Source organism: Lynx canadensis, chromosome D1, assembly GCF_007474595.2.
Source record: "Lynx canadensis isolate LIC74 chromosome D1, mLynCan4.pri.v2, whole genome shotgun sequence".
Lineage (NCBI taxonomy): Eukaryota > Metazoa > Chordata > Mammalia > Carnivora > Felidae > Lynx > Lynx canadensis.
In genome coordinates, this window is record NC_044312.2 from 107,918,703 (window position 1) to 107,936,901 (window position 18,199).

Below are 18,199 nucleotides of genomic sequence, written 5' to 3' on the forward strand. Positions count from 1 at the left end.
TAGAAGCAAAATAAATTGTTTATGGGGTTCGGAAAACTCCTTCACATTTAGAGTCCGATCGATAGAGGCGTGATGCCTGTATGTTTCGCTGCCACCTCCTCCAGGGAGCCATCGAGAGTGCTGGCGAGAGAGCGGCAGCCCCCTCCACGATCCGTACGACAACCAGAAAACCAACAGCCGTAGGAGGCGGCTCTGAGCCCAGCTCTGCAATGACTTCTGCTTTGGGAGTGTTAGTGACAAGCCTAATTCTCCTCCCTGGGGGCTCCCACCGTTTGAATCCTGGGGTTCCAGGAGTGCTCAGCTCTTGCCTCCAGGGATTTCTTCCAAGCTGCTGACTCCCTTTCTGCAGGGTGTGATGCTTCTGAAGTGTGGGCACATGCAGGCAGTGACAACCTGACTTCCGAGACTTAAACGTGAGCAATCAAGTGTCTTGGAATCAATGGCACATGAATAATTCCTGAACTTTGCGCTGGCCGGGCTTCTAGCTGCCGCAGAGCCCTTGCACATTCTGTCTCTGCTCTCTCCCCGCCTCCCCACTTTGTCTACTTAACCCAGCCCCCCCCCCCACCTCAGCTTCCTCGAGGAGCCCCCTCTGGGATGCCTTGCCTGGCCCTCCCAGGAAATCTGTCTCTTCGCTGTCTACGCACACAGGATGGCTGCAATGCTACATTTTGAGCACGTGTGTGATTTGGGGGGGGCGGCCGCCTCCCCAGTGTACTGGGAGGCCCACGTGTGCGGGGACTATGTGGCTTTTGCACCATGGCAGCACGGGGCACTGTCCGGCTCGGAGCCGGTGAATGACAATGAATCTGGAGGCTCCGCAGTGAGCAGTGAGGGAGCTGGGGTGTCCTCCCGGACAAATGTCTGTCTGAGACATTTGCTGCTGGCCTCGGCTGTTCGCGTCTTCCCCCAGTCCCCCAGAGGCGGGAGTCCAAGCCATTTCTTTTACAGCCGGGAAACTGAGGCCCGTCGGGTCGCAGAGCCACGGCCCAGGGTCCTGGCTCAGTGCAGGGTGCACAGAGAATGGGGGAGGGTGGGGTCAGAGGAGGGGTTCTCACTTCCGGCTGGGGTGCAGAGGAGACTTACTGGGGCGGTAGCATCTGCCACCGGCTTCCCAGAGGCCCTGGGAGATGCAAGGCGGAGGTCCCCTTCTCTGGTTTCAAGTTTCCAGAGAGGCGGAGGGCTCACCGGCCATTGTTCCTTGGGCCGGGAGAGCTGGGGGCCTTACCCCTGCGCGGCCCTGACCCCACCTTCCCCTGCTAACCCCTGCGCCGGCCCTGCGGAGATGCTGGGAGGATGTGGGGTGGTGAGGTGGGGGCTGAGGCAGGACTGTGGGGGCGCACAGGCCCGCGTGCACCCGGAAGGAGGAAGCTGCACAGGGTGTCTGTGGCCGGGCCGGGATCCCCGACCGGGGGACTTCCTCTTCCTCTTGGGGCAGGTGTAGCTGCCACAGCGGGACCAACACCCTGACCCTGTCATGGATGGGGGCAAGGGGCCCAGACTCAGAGACTTCCTGAGTGGGAGCCTGGCCACCTGGGTGAGGGGGCAGGTGGGAGGGGTGTGGGGAGGGGAAGTGAGAGCGGGGGAGGGGCCAGTGCCGGGTTTGGGGGAGGGTCCGGTAGAGTCGGAGCCCCGAGGGCAGGGGTGGGCTCAAATGTGGGGCTGGTGAGGTCCAGGTAGGCTTCGGGCAGGAAAAGGGGTCCGGACCCTGGGGCCGGAGGCCTTCAGGGCAAAGGAGAGGAGGAGGCTGCACGGGCTCAGGGGGCAGGTCAGAGGGGCTGGGGACTCACTCTGCTGGTAGGGGAGTTCCCAACCGGGCCGGCCGACCCGTCTCCACTCCCCCACAGGCGCTGGGACTGGCCGGCCTAGTGGGAGAGGCGGAGGAGCCGGAGGAGGAAGAGGAGGAGGAAGGAGAGGGGCCCCTTGGCCCGGAGAAGAGGTTCCTGCATCTCATCGATGGGGCCCTGCTGCTCCGCGTGCTGGGCATCGTGTAAGCAGCAGCCCGCCAGCCCGGGGGGTCTGAGGTGGCCCCTCCCTCCACAGGCTGCTGGGAGGAGCTTGAGGGCTGGTGGGTGGAGCTTGCTCGGGGCAGGTGGGTCCCTGACTGCCCCTCCCACCCGGCTCCCTGTGCCCACAGAGTTCCCAGTTCCCGAGGAGGACCTCAGACGGTCAGGGGCCCTGATGGTCCCGCAGCCTGGCGAGTGCGGAACCTGAACCACCTGTGGGGCCGCCTGAGGGACTTCTACCAGGTGAGGGGCTGGGGAGGGGAGGCTGAGCCTCAGACCCGTGGGACGGCCCGTCTCCCACCTCCTGTCCCCTCTGCCCCCAGGAGGAGCTGCAGCTGCTGGTCCTGTCGCCACCCCCAGACCTCCAGACGTTGGCTTTTGACCCCTTCTCAGGTGCTCTCTCCCACCACCCCTTCCTGCCTCTACCCCCTCCCTTCCACCCCTAACGTTTTGTGGCTTGTGCCCAGCAGAGGAGGCAGTGGAGGAGTTGGAAGGCATCCTTCGGCTGTTGCTGGGGGCGTCAGTGCAGGTGAGCGGGGGAGGGGAGGGGAGGGGAGGGTTCAGCTTTGGCCGCAGAGGTGGGAGAGACAGCTGGTGCCGGCGTTTCCACTCTGTCTGCCTGCAGTGCGAGCACCGGGAACTCTTCATCCGACACATCCAGGGCCTCAGCCTCGAGGTCCAGAGTGACTTGGCTGCTGCTATCCAGGAGGTACTAGGGCTGGTCCACAGCCTGGGACTGGCCCTGCCACCGGGGGGCACTCTGCCCCTCCACTTCCTCCGCTGAACTGCTCTCTCTACCTGGTCCAGGTGACCCAGCCTGGGGCAGGCGTGGTGCTGGCACTGGCTGGGCGAGAGCCTGGGGAGCTGGAGCCTCCGGAGCTGGAGATGCTGTTCCGGAGCCTGATGGGGACCTTGTTAAGGCTGGCGCGGGAGCGCGACGTGGGGGCCCAGGTAGGGGGCATGGCACCGCCCACGTGGAGGGCTGGGAGGACCCTGGGGACCCAGATGTGGGAGGAACTGGGGGTTGGGGCCGGATGTGGGGTTCGCATGGGGGGTCTTGGACCAGCAGAGCTGCAAGAGCCAGGCTGGGGGGCGGGGGCGGGGGGAGGGCGCATGGGGTGGGTTATTTCTGGCTCCCGACCCTTGACTTTGCACAGCGCCTGGCCGAACTGTTGCTGGAGAGACAGCCGGCCCCCTTGCTGCCGGAGGCTCCTGCTAGGACTCCTCCAGAGGGTCCCTCACACCACCTGGCCCTGCAGCTGGCCAACACCAAGGCCCAGCTGCGGCGCCTGCGGCAGGAGCTGTGAGTGCCCCAGGCTGGGAGGCGGACCTGGAGGGAGAGGGGCAGGTTAGGCGCCGATGCAGATGGGTGGGATCAGGCCTGGGGGTTCCGGGTTCCCCCGCCCCTCCAGCGTCCCTTCTCTTCTCTCCAGGGAGGAGAAGGCCGAGCTGCTGCTAGACTCCCAGGCGGAGGTGCAGGGCTTGGAGGCCGAAATCCGAAGGCTCCGCCAGGAGGTGCGCTCAGATGCTCCCCGCCGCTGCCGCATTCCCCAGCCCTCTCCCCACACCCCCTCTGCCCCACAGCCTGCCGCCAGCCGGGGTCCTCCCCCTCCCTGATCCCTCTGGCCCGCGGCTGGCCGTCCCCAGCTCCGCACCGTCTGGCTCAGGCCCAGGCGCTGTCGGGACAGGCCAAGCGGGCCGAGCTGTACCGCGAGGAGGTAGAGGCGCTGCGGGAGCGCGCCGGCCGCCTGCCCCGCCTGCAGGAGGAGCTGCGACGCTGCCGCGAGCGGCTGCAGGCGGCCGAGGCCTGCAAAAGCCAGCTGGAGGTGAGGCGGGAGGCGGGGCCCGCAGGGGACGGGGTGGGCCGGGGAGTGGCGGGGGGGGGGGGGGAGCGAATTGGGGACTGGCCTGGAGAAGGGAGGGCTTGGTCTTGGGGACCGAGCAGTCACCGCCGGGAGAAATGGGTGAGGTGGTGTCTGGGGCAAAGCCCTCTGGAGGATGGGACAGAGGGAAGGGAGAGGTGGGGACGTAGGTAGGGGTAGGTCCTGGAGAGGATGAGTGTAGGGGAAGAGCTGTCTGGAGTGAGCCCCTCGCTGTGGATCCTAGAAGGACGCCACCTTGGGAGGAGGGTCTGGGAGAGGAGGGGCGTGGCCTACACAGAAGGGGCGGGGCCAGGCGCTTGGGAAGTGGTCCCTGGAAAGACCTTGGAGAGGGCGGGGCAGATGGAAGGGAGAGGTGGGGCCTGGAGTGCTTGGGGGCAGCCTCACACCACAGGTCGTCTCTGCTCCCCCACTAGGAGGAACGGGTGCTCTCGGGGGCTCTGGAAGCCTCGAAGGCGCTACTGGAGGAGCAGCTGGAGGCCGCTCAAGAGCGTTGCGCTCGGCTGCATGAGACCCAGCGTGAGAACCTGTTGCTGCGGACTCGTTTGGGCGAGGCCCGCGCGGTGAGACTGCCCCAGGGACCCCCAGTCACTCTGTCATCTGTGACCCCTGGTAACCCCAATGGCCCCCCAGGGTTCTCCAGTGCTCCCTGTGACCCCCTACTCCTTTTTTCCCCTGGTGATCTAGCCCACACGCTTGGCCCGGCCATGGTGAGGAGGGCTTGTCTGACCCTGTCCTTCCCCCAGGAGCTGGACTCTGTGCGGCATCAGGTGGACCAGCTGGCCGAAGAGAATGTGGAGCTGGAGCTGGAGCTTCAGCGGAGCCTGGAGCCACCCCTGGGCTCTCCTGGGGAGGGTGAGTAGGGCCCCAGAAGAGGGGCTGGGGACGGCGGGGGTAGGGGGGCTGCCTGTGGTTTCCTGCAACTCTAGTGGGGCTGGCTGCTGACTTCATCCTTTCCCCAAGGTGTTGGGGGGGGGGTGTAGGGGTGGATGTGAAGAGCCGGGGATCCCAGCAGAGGGTACAGAGGGGCCCTGACCGCATCGCCCATGTCCCAGCACCCCCGCCCGGAGCAGCCCCTTCACTTCATGATGAAGTGAGAGAGGCAGAGGCCCGGCGGCTGCGGACCCTGGAGAGGGAGAACCAGGAGCTTCGGGGCTTGCTACAGGTGCTACAGGGGCAGCCTGGAGGCCAGGTGAGTCCCCTCCCCCAACCGGCCAACAGGTCCTTCCCTGCCTCCTCCTCTGGGCTTGACGGGTCCTCTCATGTGCCCTCAGCACCCCCTGCTGGAGGAGCAGAGCGAGGACTCCTTGGTTCCAGAGCTGGATGTGGCTCCCCAGACTTGCCTGACCTCAGACCGTGGCCCCCAGGGTTTGGCTGGCCAGGTGGGGGATGGAGGCACCCGGGCCTCGGACCTGGCTTCCCCCGTGTCAGACTCGGCCCTTGCGAGATTACCTGTGCGTCCCCAGGCATCTGACTCAGGCCCACAGGTGATAGAGAGGCCCCTCCAGACGGCTGCCATGAGCCCTCAGACCTCAGACTTGACCCTCCAGGAATCAGGTTCTGCTGTAGCAGCACAGGAGTCCCTGGAGAAGGCTGGCCATGGAGCCCTTCTCCAGACTCCCACCTCCTCGGTCCCATCTCAAGATCCAGAGACTGAAATTCAGGCTGAGCTGTCGGGAGGAGACACTGGAGAGTCAGGGCCCGAAGCCCAGGTGCGGAGACAGGAGGGCCCTGCGAGCAAGCCTGCAGCCTCGGAGCTTAGCCTCTGTGCCCAAACGGAGGAGCAGGAGACCCCAGGCCAAGGGCTGGACCTACTCAAGGGGCAGACAGAGGGCAGGGAACATGCACAGAAGCTGGAGGGGTTGGTTGGGGACCCAGCCCAGCAAAATCCACAGCAGAAGTCGGAAGGGGCTTCGGAGGCCCAGACCTGGGAGGGGCCGATCCCGGGGGAGATCCTGGCTGGTGGTGTCCCGGAGCAGGAGGCCCTGAGGGAGGAGGTGGCCCAGCTGAAGAGAGAGGCCGAGGCACTGGGAGCGGAGCTAGGGGCCCAGGCCCGGCGGCTGGAGGCCCGAGGCACGGAGGCCGCCCGGCTCTCCGAGGAGCTGGCTCAGGCGCGGAAGGCAGAGGCCGAGGCCCAGCGGGAAGTGGAGGCCCGGGCCGGGGAGCAGGCTCGGCTGCGGGAGGCAGTGGAGGCAGCCGGCCGGGAGCTGGAGGCCGCGGCGCGTGAACGGGAGGCGCTGGCAGAGGCCCTGGCGACATCGGGCCGAGAGCGGAGGCAGTGGGAGCGCGAGGGGCCCAGACTGAGGGCCCGGGCCGAGGCCGCCGAGGAGCGGCTGCAAGTGCTGGAGAGCGAGGGCCGTCAGCGCCTGCAGGAGGCCGAGAGGGAGAGGCAGGCCCTCAAGGAGGTATGTTGGGGCTCGCGGCCTGGGATGGGAAATGGGGGCCTGAGTCACTTGCTGGGGTTTGGGTGATCGATCCCATCGGTAGCCACCGAGTGCCCCGGCACCTGGCCGGGGCCGGAGACCGAAAGGTAAAAGCCCACCTCTGCCTTCCAAAGGTGCGCTTGACCTGGGTCACGGGACGGATGTCCCCTCCCTCTGGAGGGGTGGGCTGTAGCAGGGGATGAGAGTATGGGTACGGAGCCCGACCGCCTGGGTGCAAATCCTGGCTCTCTGACTGTGGCAGCTGACTCCCCTCTGCCCTATTCCTCCTCCGTCAAACGGGGGGGCGGCTCTGCATAGCCGTCTCAGTGGGTCTTTTGAAGATCAAGGGAGATCACGGTGTGCCCAGCCTAGTTCCTGCTTGACAAAGGCTCGAGACATGGTCATTATTAAGAGCAAAGTGGGCAGGAGTCCGTGGGAGAGGGTGCCGGGGTGGGGGCAGGGAGGCTTTGGAGAAGGTTCTGAGGAGTGGTCAAGGTTCCACCAGGTGGGAAGGACGTTTCATGTAGAGGGCACAGCATGTGCAGAGACCTGAAGGCATTAATGATGCTGAGGGGCCTGGGAGGTGGGGGAGCAGGGCCAGAGAGGCGTGCTGGGCCAGCCTTGTGGGCGTCAGTACTCTGGCCCCGGGCAGGGAAAGCCACCCAAGCGTGTGGGCAAGCCTTTTGTGATGTTGGGTTTGGGGAGGGTCCCCTTGGTGTGTCCCTTTGGTGTTCCCTCGGGCCCTCAGGAGGTGGTGCCGGTGGTCCTGGTGGCAGGTGAGGCCGGCTGGGGCTGGGACGGGGCATGGAGGAGAGAGAAAACCTGGAAACGTCTTCACTTGTGTGCCCAAGCGTGTTGACGGGACCTTGCCACTAGATGCTGTACCAGGCAGCCAGTGTGCCCATACTGGTTGGGGGGGAGGGGCTTTCATAGTCTAGGGTGGCGATGGGACCGTGCAGGGAGCTGTGGGAGTCCAGGAAGCACACTGGACTTAGGCCGCGGCATGTCCCGGAAGGCTTCCTGGAGGAGGAGAGAGAATGGCAGTGAGCCAGGAGGAGGCGCAGGCGTGACCGTGTAGGGGTGGGGTGTGAGGTGGGAAGTGGAAGGAACCTAGGCAGAGAATTCACTAAGCCGGGTTCCTGCTGGCAGGGCCTCTGTCTTCCTTTCAAGCTAAGGAACGAGTTGCGAGTTGCGGCTGTGCTTGTGAAGGAGATGACCTCCATGACCTTTACAGGAGGCCAATGACCTTGAAACCCGGTGGAGGGTTGAGGGCGAGCCGAGTAGTCGGGTACTCGGGTACTCGTGTTGAGAGGCCCCTCGGGGGAAGCGGGGGAGGCTAGGAGGCAATTGAGAAGGGTGTTCGGGCCAGCGGGGGGCCCGTGCCACGGGGGAGGGTGGGCTGCGGACGAGGAATCGAATCTTCCAGCTGAGCACAGTGTCCGGGTTCATCCCTGTTGTACAGAGGTTGCTGGGATTCAGAGAGAAGGAGTGATTTGCTGGGAGACCCCTCTGAAGGAGAAGAGTGGGGAACACACTGTGGGGCGCGCCCAGGGCTAGGCGTTGCGCAGGGCAGGCCCGGGGGAATGTGAGAACGGGGGCGTGGGTGAGAAGGCAAGGCCGAGAAGCTGTCTGCGGGGTCCACTCTGTAGGACGTGACCGAGAGATGCTCTCAGGCCGACCTGGCTTAGAGCCCAGATCCCCCGCCTACCAGCTGTGTGGTTAGGGGCGAGTTGCTTCCTCACCTATAAGACGAGTAAAAATGGCACGCCTTACGGGATCCTGTTAGATAATGAACGTAGAGGGCTGGGGGCAGCTCTGGAGTGAATGTAGGCAGGTGGGCAGTGCAGGGGAGGGGAGGGCTGGCAGGGCTAGAAGGGCCTGAGGACACAGGGGAATGTTGTGAGATTTCCTGGGCAGAGAGGTTCCTGGTGCTAACTGGGTGTGGTGTAGGAGGAGGTGGCTAGCCAGGGAACCAGGGGCCAAAGGGCTTGTCCAGGCGGGCTGGGTAGAGAGGTCGGGGCACTGAGGGCTGTGGCCGGGGCCTGGAGGGGCCAGAGGTTCAAGCCTCTTTTAATCTGTGTCACTGTTATTCTTACCCTTAGCCCTTGGGCTGTAATGGTGGTGTTGGGGGGGGGGGGGGTTGAGGCAACAGGCAGCAGGGCCTCATGGGACTTGTAGTTTTCCAGCCAACCCCGGGGGTGGGCGGGGGGAGACCGGGTGGGGCTGCAAAGCCTAGAAGATCAGAGCAAAGGCCGTAGACTTGGTTTCCAGAGCAAGGATATGGTTGGTAGGCTGCTGGTCGGAGTTGGTTCTTCCTTGTGGTTTCATCCTGACAGGCCCTCCCCCACCTCCCAGAATGGTTTGGCCCATCGTCCTCCGAGGCCCACAGGCCAGAGTGGGCCTCCTGCCCCCTTCCACAATGGTGCGGCCCAACCGACACAGGATGCCTGTCCTGGCCGGGCCTGCGGCGGCTCTCCCCACTCCCCCCCCCAGTCCCCACTGTGGTTGGGCCTGACGTCGGCCACATCCCTATCCTTGCAGCCATCTCCGTGTGGCTGAGGGCGCTCTTCAGATCTGCCTCTCTCAAGCCCCTCTTGCCCTCACATGGCCAGCCTGGCCTCATCACGTAGGGCACATCTAGCTGCTCCTGGGCGCATGAGGAGCCAGGGGCTCAGGGAGGTAAAGACGCCTGACCGGCGAGTGTCTCTAACTCCCGGATCAGAGGCCTCCCTCACCCACTGCCAGGCTTACAGTCCCCAGCTCTTCTGTAGTCCCTCTGCAAGGCAGCCAGGCCTGGCTCCCATTTTACAGATGGGGGGGCGGGGGTAGAGGCCCAAAGGGTTAAAGATGCTCGCCCGGGGCGGGGCGCCTGGCCGGCTTAGTCGGTAGAGCAGGGACTCTTGATCTCAGGGCCTTGAGAGCCTAAAAACCAAAACCGACATTTGCGCAGGGTGACAGAGGAAGGGTAGAAAGCTAGGTCTCCAGACCCTGAGGCCTTGGGATCGAGGCCTCCTCTGCACCCCCACCCCCCATCCGGGACGGGGATGGTGGCCTGACCTTGGCTCTGCCGCACCCGCCCTCAGGAGCTAGAGAAGGCCTGGTTGAGGGGCCAGGAGCTGGGGGCCCGGCTGGAACACCTGCAGAGTGAGCTCGAACAGGCGGGTCTGGAGCGACAGGCGTTTCTGCGGGAACAGGAGATCCAGCAACAGAGGTGGGGTCATCGCCCAGGGGGCAGAGAGGGGCGGGCAGGGCTCGGGGAAGGGTGGGTGCCAAGGCTTCTTCCCGGCAGGTACCAGGGCCTGGAGCAGCGGCTGGAGGCTGAGCTGCGGGCGGCGGCCACGAGCAAGGAGGAGGCGCTGAGGGAACTCAAGATGAGGGCCCTGCAGCTGGAACAGGAGCTGGTCCAGGTGAGGCTCCGCCCCGGGCTCCCGTCCCTGCCGCCCCTCTGGTCTGGCCCCTTGAGTCCTGGCCACTCCCTTGCCTTGAGGCCCAACTTGGGCCTACTGGGGAGAGCACTGTGCTGGGAGTCAGGCTGACTCTGCCCAGGCCACGTGATCCTCTGGGGGGGGGGGGCCTCGATTTCCCCATTCTGAGGAATGGACGGCACCCAGCAGCGGCTCTGCTCTGAGTCTCTCTCCCTTCCTAGTGAGCTCAGTCCCTGTCGTCGCTCTAGGTCGGCCGTTGTTTCTGAGGCCCCTGCTTGCATAGGCTTACAGCTCAGGGCTCAGCTCAGGGGTGGGGTGGGGTCCCCACACCGGGCGAGGAAACAGGCCACCCTGACACAGGGTGCCGAGGGACAGTGGGCACCCGGAAGGCCACCTGGTGGGTACACAGAGGGTTGGTTGGGGCAAAGTGGCGTTGACCGCGGGGCCCAGAGGAAGAGCAGGGGTGGGAAGGGTGTTCTGGGCAGGAGAAGCGGCCGGGCAGAGGCTGGGCTCTGCTGCAGATCGGAGCGACAAGGAGAGTGACCCATGCACCTGCGGGAGCCAGGAGCGTGGGACTGCGGGACCTGGTGGCGGCGGGCCGGGGGCCGTGTCAAGTGCTGCCGAGGGGGTGAGGGTCCCCTCCACGCCCCCCCGCCCCCCGCATGACCTCCCAGGGCCTGTCCTTCCAGCTGCGCCAGGGCTCCGTGGGACGGGGGCCGGAGGGGCACGATGAGCTGAGGATCCCGGGGGCCCAGAGTGGGCGGCTCATCGAGATGGAACGCAGCGTGAGTGTCGACTGCTGTGCGGTGGGCATGCGGAGGGGCGGCCCCCGTGGCCTGGCCCCCGCTGACCACCCCCCACCCCCTTCCCGGCAGAATGCAACGCTGGTGGCCGAGAAGGTGGCTTTGCAGGGGCAGCTCCAGCACCTGGAGGGGCAGCTGGGCAACCTGCAGGGCCGGGCCCAGGAGCTCCTCCTGCAGAGTCAGCGGGCCCAGGAGCACAGCAGCCGCCTGCAGGTGGGTGACAGCCCCAAGGGGCCTGTCCCCTGCCCTGCCTCGTGCCCACTTACCACGGCCGCCTGCCCCCTTCCTATTCTTTCCTGCCCTTTTCCCTGCCTGAGCTCCCCGCCGGCTCCCCCTGCCTGCTCTCTCGTCACAGCTATCTCTACCCTCTGATCCCAGCCGCCCCAGTCTGCACCCCTCTTCCCCCGTCTTTCTCCTTCCCTTTGACGCTTCTTCCCTGGCTCCTACCCCCTCCCGCCTGCCTCCGGCCCTCACATCCATGCCATTTGGCTTGGCTGCGTCCCTCTCAACAGCCAGCCATTAGTCCCTACTGCCCTCCCTGCCCCTACCCCTGCCCCATGGGTCGCATCCCTGCCTTGTGCCTCTTGCCCCGCCCTCCACGGCCTGACGCCAGCACCCTCCCCTCTCCTTGCCCATTCACCTCTGCCTCTGCTCTCTGCTCCCTGCTGCCCCCACTCCAGCCCTCTGCCTTGTCCACAGTTCTGGCCGTATCCTCTGCCCTGCCCCTTGCCTTTTGGTCCCCGCCCCCACCCCCGTCTCTTACCCCCCTTTCTGGCCTGGGACCGCACCCCTGCGGTCCCTGCTGCCTCCTCTGTCCTAGGCTGAAAAGTCTATACTGGAGAGGCAGGGCCAGGAGCTGCATAGGAAGCTGGGGGTGCTGGAGGAGGAGGTGCGGGCGGCGCGGCAGTCCCACGAGGAGACCCGGGGGCAGCAGCAGGCTTTGCTTCGGGACCACGAGGCCCTGGCTCAGCTGCAGCGGCGACAGGAGGCCGAGCTAGAGGGACTGCTGGCCCGGCACCGCGACCTCAAGGCTAACATGCGGGCGCTGGAGCTGGCCCACCGGGAGCTGCAGGGCCGGTGAGCCTCCCCCAAACACCCAGCTTCTCTCCCCAGCACCCCCTGCCCGCCCGAAGCAGACTCCCTCCGCCGGTCTGACCCCAGCGGGGAAGCACCGCCCGCCCCCCCCAACACCCTCACCTCTGCTGCCGTGCCCTGCGCGTGGCTGAGCTCCGGGGCGAGCTCTCGCCCTGAGGCTCATTCATCGTCGGGAGTGGGGGGCACCTCGCGTGGCATTCTGCCCCAGGGCTTTGTTTAGAGGCCTGTGCTTAGGAGATGGCAGACCCCGGGGGTCCAGATAGTCCAGCCGCCCACTCGCCCCGGCCCCAGGCCCCTGCAGCCCTCTTAGTCCCTGTGCATCCCAGGCACGAGCAGCTGCAGGCCCAGAGGGCCAACGTGGAGGCGCAGGAGGTGGCCCTGCTGGCAGAGCGGGAACGCCTGATGCAGGACGGGCATCGGCAGCGGGGCCTGGAGGAGGAGCTGCGGAGGCTGCAGAGTGAGCACGACAGGTACCAGCGCCCGCCCAGCCAGGCCGGTTCTCGGCGTGCCCCTCTGGGAAGCGGGCCGGTGGCAAGTTCGTCACCGTCCGCGTGGGGGCCTGCGTTGCCTCCTGTCCCCAGCATGGCTTCTCGGGGCCCTTAGGCGGGGCCTGGCAGGGGGTCGAGGGCCCCCTTGGAGAGCATCTCCTCCCGACTCGGCAGGGCTCAGATGCTGCTGGCGGAGGTGTCCCGGGAGCGAGGCGAGCTGCAGGGTGAACGCGGGGAGCTGCGGAGCCGGCTGGCGCGGCTGGAACTGGAGCGAGCACAGCTAGAGGTGCAGAGTCAGCGACTGCGGGAGTCCAACCAGCAGCTGGACCTGAGCGCCTGCCGGCTGACCACGCAGTGCGAGGTGTGGGGAGGGATGGGCCCGGGGGTGGGGCTGGGGGGGGCCCCCCCCCCCCCCGCGCTGGCTGGGGGAGGGGGCTGGAGAGGGGGCGAGGGGAGGGGGTGGAAGGTAGCCACCCCGAGCCCCGTGAAATCCCCCACCTGCCCCGCCGCCCCAGCTGTTGACCGAGCTTCGGAGCGCCCAGGAGGAGGAGAACCGGCAGCTGCTGGCCGAGGTGCAGGCGCTGAGCCGGGAGAACCGGGAGCTCCTGGAGCGCAGCCTGGAGAGCCGGGACCACCTACACCGAGAGCAGCGGGAGTACCTGTGAGCGGGCCCCGGGGCGGTGGCAGGAGCTGGAGCGGGGCCCCGGAGACCCCTTTGGCTGCTCGTGGGGGAGGTGGTGGGGAAGGGGCTGGGGGCTGACCGCCTCGGGCTTGGCAACGCAGCAGCTTATGAGCCCTGGAGCGTGTCCGCGTGTGAACAAGCAGCAGGGGGTGTGGCGGTGTGTCACCCGCGAGAGCGCGAGCCCTCCTCCTGCCGGGCCTCCCGCCCACCTCCTCCCCGCCTCATCCTCCCAGGGACCAGCTCAACGCCTTGCGCCGTGAGAAACAGAAGCTGGTGGAGAAGATCATGGACCAGTACCGGGTGCTGGAGCCTGGGCCCCTGCCCCGGATCAAGTGAGGGGCCCCTCCCCCCCCCACCGGAGCCGGGGATCCTCCTAACCCCTGCCCCTGCCCTGCTCTCTCCGGGCCTTTGCCATCCCCAACGTGGCCTTCTTGTCCCTCCTCGCTCCCTGGCCTTACCCCCTCTTGTGCCCTCTTGCCCCCAGGAAGGGCAGCTGGTTGGCAGACAAGGTGAAGAGGCTGATGCGGCCCCGGCGGGAGGGGGGCCTCCATGGGGGGCCACGCCTGGGGGCCGATGGGGCCGGCAGCACCGAGAGCCTGGGGGGCCCCCCAGAGACGGAGCTCCCCAAGGGCAGGGAGGCAGATGGGACAGGTGGGTGTGGGGGCCGGGTGACCGTGATGGTCCCTACCCCGTGTCTCCTATCCCCACCCTGGTGCCTGCCAACGCCTCGGCGTCTCCCTTCATCTTGTGTGGCTTGCACGCCCACCCCCGCTGGTCTTCCCTGATGCAACCCGGCCCCGCCTAGATGTGGCTCTTTGCCCCCTGGCCCTGCCACAACCCTCTCAGCTGGCACCTCCTTCCTGCCTGCACTGCCACCCACCCAGTCCCCACCCATCCACAGCGGTGCCTAGGACCTCGGAGCAGCAGGGGACTTTAGTGAGAGATCATTTATCCCAGTCAGCAGACGAGGAAGCTGAGGCCCAGGGAGGGGACGTGCCTTGCCCAAGGTCACACAGTGAGTCAGTGTCAGAGCCAGCACAGGGTCCGGCCTCCCGTCCCCACCCTCATTCACCCAGACCTAACCACCCCCCCCGCCACACCCCCTCCCCCCACTCCCACCTCTGCAGCCTCCTCTCCCTGCGCCTCGGCAGCTTCACCTCGCCAGCCCCTCCGCTCTGCCCAGCCCCTTCCCTCCCGGCTGGACACCCTCCCTGCCTCTCGCAGGGTCCCTTTCACCGGCGCCCATGCGCAGAGCCCAGAGCTCCCTCTGCCTGCGGGACGAGACCCTGGCAGGGGGGCAGCGGCGGAAACTCAGCTCACGGTTCCCCGTGGGGCGAAGCTCTGAATCATTCAGCCCCGGGGACACTCCCAGGCAGCGTTTCCGACAGCGACAGCGCAGGCCAGGCCCCCTGGGGGCACCCAGCACCCATGGCAAAGGTGACAGCCAAGGGTCCCTGCTCTCATTACCTCCCCAGCTCCGTGGCTGAGGGGGCTTCCCTCCTGTCCCTTGGGTCTCCCCACAAGCCCTGCCCGCCTCTGCTCTGGTCCCCGTGGCCCACTGGCTTCCTTGTGCACCCCCAGGACCTGGCGTGGGATGGGATGGCTCCATTGAGACCCTGTCAGAACACGAAGCAGATGTCAACCGAGAGGGTGAGTGGGGGTATTTGCCCTGCCTGGGGCCCCTGGCAGACCCCGTTCATGCATTCGTCTACTTGACAGTGAGCCTTCGCTAAGTGCTGGGTGATGTGCTAGGGATACAGCAGGGATACGGCTGGGGATAGAGCAGGGAACATTCTGGGATGGGAGACAGACAGACGTAAACAGCTTGCATAAAAATAACAATTATCGGGGCGCCTGGGTGGCTCAGTCGGTTAAGCGTCCGACTTCAGCCAGGTCACGATCTCGCGGTCCGTGAGTTCGAGCCCCGCGTCGGGCTCTGGGCTGATGGCTCAGAGCCTGGAGCCTGCTTCCGATTCTGTGTCTCCCTCTCTCTCTGCCCCTCCCCCGTTCGTGCTCTGTCTCTCTCTGTCTCAAAAGTAAATAAACGTTAAAAAAAATTTTTTTTAAATAATAATTATCTACAACAACCCTGTCCAGTAGAAATAGGATGCGAACTACATGTGTAATTTAGAATCTTCTAGAGCCCTCATCAGAAAAGGAGAAAGAAACAGGTAAAAGTAATTTTAATAGCATATTTTTGTCATCTCAGTACACCTGAACTGTGACCACTTCACCATGTACTCAGTGCGGAAAGTCATTAATGAGCTGTTTCATTTAAAAAAATGTATCGTCATTTATTTTTTTTTTTTAATTTTTTTTTTTTCAACGTTTATTTATTTTTGGGACAGAGAGAGACAGAGCATGAACGGGGGAGGGGCAGAGAGAGAGGGAGACACAGAATCGGAAACAGGCTCCAGGCTCCGAGCCATCAGCCCAGAGCCTGACGCGGGGCTCGAACTCACGGACCGCGAGATCGTGACCTGGTGAAGTCGGACGCTTAACCGACTGCGCCACCCAGGCGCCCCAATCGTCATTTATTTAAAAAATTTTTTGTAACGTTTAGTTTTGGGGGAGAGAGAGAGAGAGAGAGAGAGAGAAAGAGAGAGGGAGCGTGAATGGGGGAGGGGCAGAGAGAGAGGGAGACACAGAGTCTGAAGGAGGCTCCAGGCTCTGAGCTGTCAGCACGGAGCCCGACGCGGGGCTCGAACCCACGAGCCGCGAGATCATGACCTAAGCCGACGTCAGACGCTCAACCGACTGAGCCACCCCGGTGCCCCCTTAATGAGATATTTTATATGATTTTTTCCTGCCACGTCTTTGAGCCCAGTGGATATTTTATACCCAAGCACATAGAAGTTCCGACCTGCCACATCTCAGGTGCTCGGTCCGGTACTAGGCAGCTCGGCCCCAGAATATTTAGGAGGTGATCATGCTCTGGGGAGAATGGAGAGCTGGGTGAGGGAGCTCAGGCACGCTGGGTGGGCTGCAGTTCTAACTAGGTGCTCGGTGTAGCCCGTGGAGAGGAGGTGAGGTTGGAGCAAAGACCCGGAGGTGAGAGTTTGTCCTGTGGACGTACCTGGGGAACAGCATTCCAGGCAGGAGTAACAGCTGAAACAAAGGCCTGGCGAGTTCAAGGACGGGCTACAGCCACAGTGAGGAGGGGGAGAGCGGAGAGGAGCCCAAGGGGCAGCGGGAGGGCACAAGGCGTGGGGCCCTGTGGGCCACCGTGGGTGCTGGGAGCTCCCGAAGGGTCTGGCCTGAGCTGAACCTTCCCTTTTAGGCCTCAAGGTGCCGGAGCCGGAGAAACGCCCTCTCACACCCTCCCTCAGCCAGTGACACCACAGGGACCGGGGGCCTGAGAGTGCAGCCTTCTTACCGCTGGAGTCCCCGTGGGGGCCCCAGGCAGCCCCAGAATTCAGGGATCCGGGTTACCTGGAGCCAGTCGTTAGGGGCCCCTGGCTCCTCCGAGGCCCGCACCGGGGCCCCGAGATGGGGCTGGGATAAGCCTGTGGACAGAGGGGACGGCTGGTCCCCACGAGCAGCTCCTTCCCGGGGCCCTGGCTCTGCCACGCGGCCCTCGCTGAGGAGGCCATCGCCGGGTGACCTCCCAGATGAAGGAGACAGGCAGGAGTGGCCGAGAGAGCCCCCTGCCAGGTCCAGGCGGGGAGCCAAGGACCATTCGCCAAGGACGGTGGCCTGGGCCGATCTCTGAGCTGTAGCTGGGCCACGGACATGACAATAAAGCTGGGATACGACCACCTGAGTTTGGGCAGTGTCCAGTCCCAAGGCACCAGCGCCACCGGGCCCAAGTCCTTCTGTGTGGCTGGGGATCTGTGCGCATTGGCTTCCTCACATGGCACAGGGCTGCTAGGGCTTTCTTCAGGGGACGGGCCAGTCGGGCTTGCTTGGATGTCCCCGGGGTGGGGGTGGGGGTGGGGCGGGGGTTCTGAGTAGCCGGCGGTGCATGGGGCCTGAGTCCGAGCTAAGCCTTTGCCTAGGAGATGGGCTCTGGGCTCCCATGAAGCCCCAGAGGCTCCTTCCCTTCCTTCCCAAACTCCTCTCCTTTTCATCTCTTCCTCTCCTTCCTCTCCTCATCCTCTCCCCACCCCGTAGAATTGCTCTCCTCCCTAGTGAGTTCTCAGCCCAGCGGGATGTCCCCTAGTGCCACGGGCTTTCACGGAGGGACACAAGGGGGGGGAAGGACGTGGGGTCTCTGACCAGCGCTTCCAGAATGACGCCCAGGAAAGGGGCAATTAGGCTAGATGGCAGGACGTGAGTCAAGGCACCTGGGGCCGCCCAGGGTAGGGTGGGGCTGCAGGCCCAAGGTGAGGCAGCCTGAATGTGGGGGTGGGCAAAGCCGGGAGGGGTGGCCAGGCTGGCCTCCCCGGGATGGTCTGCAGCAGTCTGACTCCTGGGGTTTCCACAGCCCCCTCTTGGGGGTAACTGATGGCCATGCCCTCCACTCAGCCCAAGCTTCAGAGTCCGGTGGGGTGGGTGTGGACACCCTGGTCTCCAGCTGGGCAGAGGAGCTGAAAGCCCCCTCCCACAGGCCTCAGGATGGGAGCTCTGATGGCCATCCGTCCCACCCTGTTGGTGGCTCCTATCGGTTGTCAGGGGGTCTCTGGAGGACAGGCCAGCCGGGGGTCCTGGCTGGGCTGCGAAGGGTGGCTGGGGACTGAGGTGCTTTCACAGGTCGGCTCCGAACGGATGGGGTCAAAATCAGTCACCCCGCTCCACTCCCCGCCCCCCTCTAGGGTCGGGCTTGACCCCAGCGGCCTTTCAGCGCCCCCTGCAGGCGCTCCCGGGGTAGCCGCTGCCCCGGGACAGGGCCCTCAGGGTGTCTGAGCCCCAGGCCCTCCCCTTGCAAAAGCAAGTCCACCCTGTGCGAGAGGGGCTGGGCCGAGGCTGTGCGGGCAGCACCCGCGCGAGGGGAGCCAAGGAGTGAGCGGATGATGGTTTTTCGGCGACCCCTCCCTTTCGCTGGTGGCTAGGAAGCGGACAGATGCCCGGTTGCCCGGGGGGCTGGCTCCCTGGAGGGGAGGGCTCAAAAGCACCTGTGTGCCCCCCTCCTTGGGGCACGGGCTCCGGTGCCTCATCACCACCGGCTCCAGCAGGCACCCGGGCGGAGTGTCCACCCGGTAGAGGCTCCGGGTTCTCCCCAGGCCCCCGGGCCCGGCTCCCGGTGCTCCCGGGTCCCCAGAGGGTCGCCCGGGGTCCCAGAGCGCACGGCACCGCCGCCCGCCCCGCGCGCCCGAGGGAGCCGGGCCGCCCCCGTCCGCCCGCCCTCCCGCAGCCCGGCGCTGTCACGTTCCAGCCGCCTGACTCAGGCCGCGCGGGGCGGGGAGCGGGAGGCGGCGCCGGCGCCCGCCTCGGCCCCGGAGGCGGCACCAGGAAGCG

At 65.6% G+C, this 18,199-nt stretch overlaps 1 protein-coding gene across 5 annotated transcripts; it reads left to right on the forward strand.

The window, feature by feature from the left end:
- The first annotated feature begins 1,410 nt into the window (after positions 1 to 1,410).
- On the forward strand, positions 1,411 to 16,565 carry CCDC88B (coiled-coil domain containing 88B). Of its 5 annotated transcripts, XM_030333939.1 has the most exons (28): positions 1,411 to 1,537; positions 1,848 to 1,990; positions 2,138 to 2,249; positions 2,330 to 2,399; positions 2,477 to 2,535; positions 2,632 to 2,715; positions 2,814 to 2,957; positions 3,164 to 3,309; positions 3,440 to 3,521; positions 3,674 to 3,832; positions 4,303 to 4,449; positions 4,633 to 4,741; positions 4,942 to 5,078; positions 5,161 to 6,291; positions 9,393 to 9,520; positions 9,599 to 9,716; positions 10,409 to 10,519; positions 10,610 to 10,750; positions 11,358 to 11,614; positions 11,959 to 12,102; positions 12,295 to 12,481; positions 12,636 to 12,781; positions 13,036 to 13,134; positions 13,287 to 13,453; positions 13,704 to 13,817; positions 14,027 to 14,239; positions 14,384 to 14,452; positions 16,083 to 16,224. In XM_030333939.1, the coding sequence occupies exons 1-28, from the start codon at positions 1,478 to 1,480 to the stop codon at positions 16,136 to 16,138; spliced, it is 4,533 nt and encodes a 1,510-aa protein (XP_030189799.1). In that variant the 5' UTR covers positions 1,411 to 1,477; the 3' UTR covers positions 16,139 to 16,224. The 5 variants fall into 5 exon arrangements, with proteins under 5 accessions (XP_030189799.1, XP_030189797.1, XP_030189800.1 ...); XM_030333937.1 differs by having other exon boundaries at positions 1,412 to 1,537; positions 13,704 to 14,239; positions 16,083 to 16,565; XM_030333940.1 differs by lacking the exon at positions 13,704 to 13,817 and having other exon boundaries at positions 1,412 to 1,537.
- The last annotated feature ends 1,634 nt before the right edge of the window (positions 16,566 to 18,199 follow it).

Excerpts from the sequence above, each read along its gene's own strand:
- CCDC88B (XM_030333937.1), top strand. The coding sequence starts at position 1,478 with ATGGATGGGGGCAAGGGGCCCAGACTCAGAGACTTCCTGAGTGGGAGC. Across the intron at positions 4,450-4,632 it reads GTTTGGGCGAGGCCCGCGCG|GAGCTGGACTCTGTGCGGCA; the intron begins GTGAGACTGCCC and ends TCCTTCCCCCAG. Across the intron at positions 10,520-10,609 it reads TCATCGAGATGGAACGCAGC|AATGCAACGCTGGTGGCCGA; the intron begins GTGAGTGTCGAC and ends CCTTCCCGGCAG.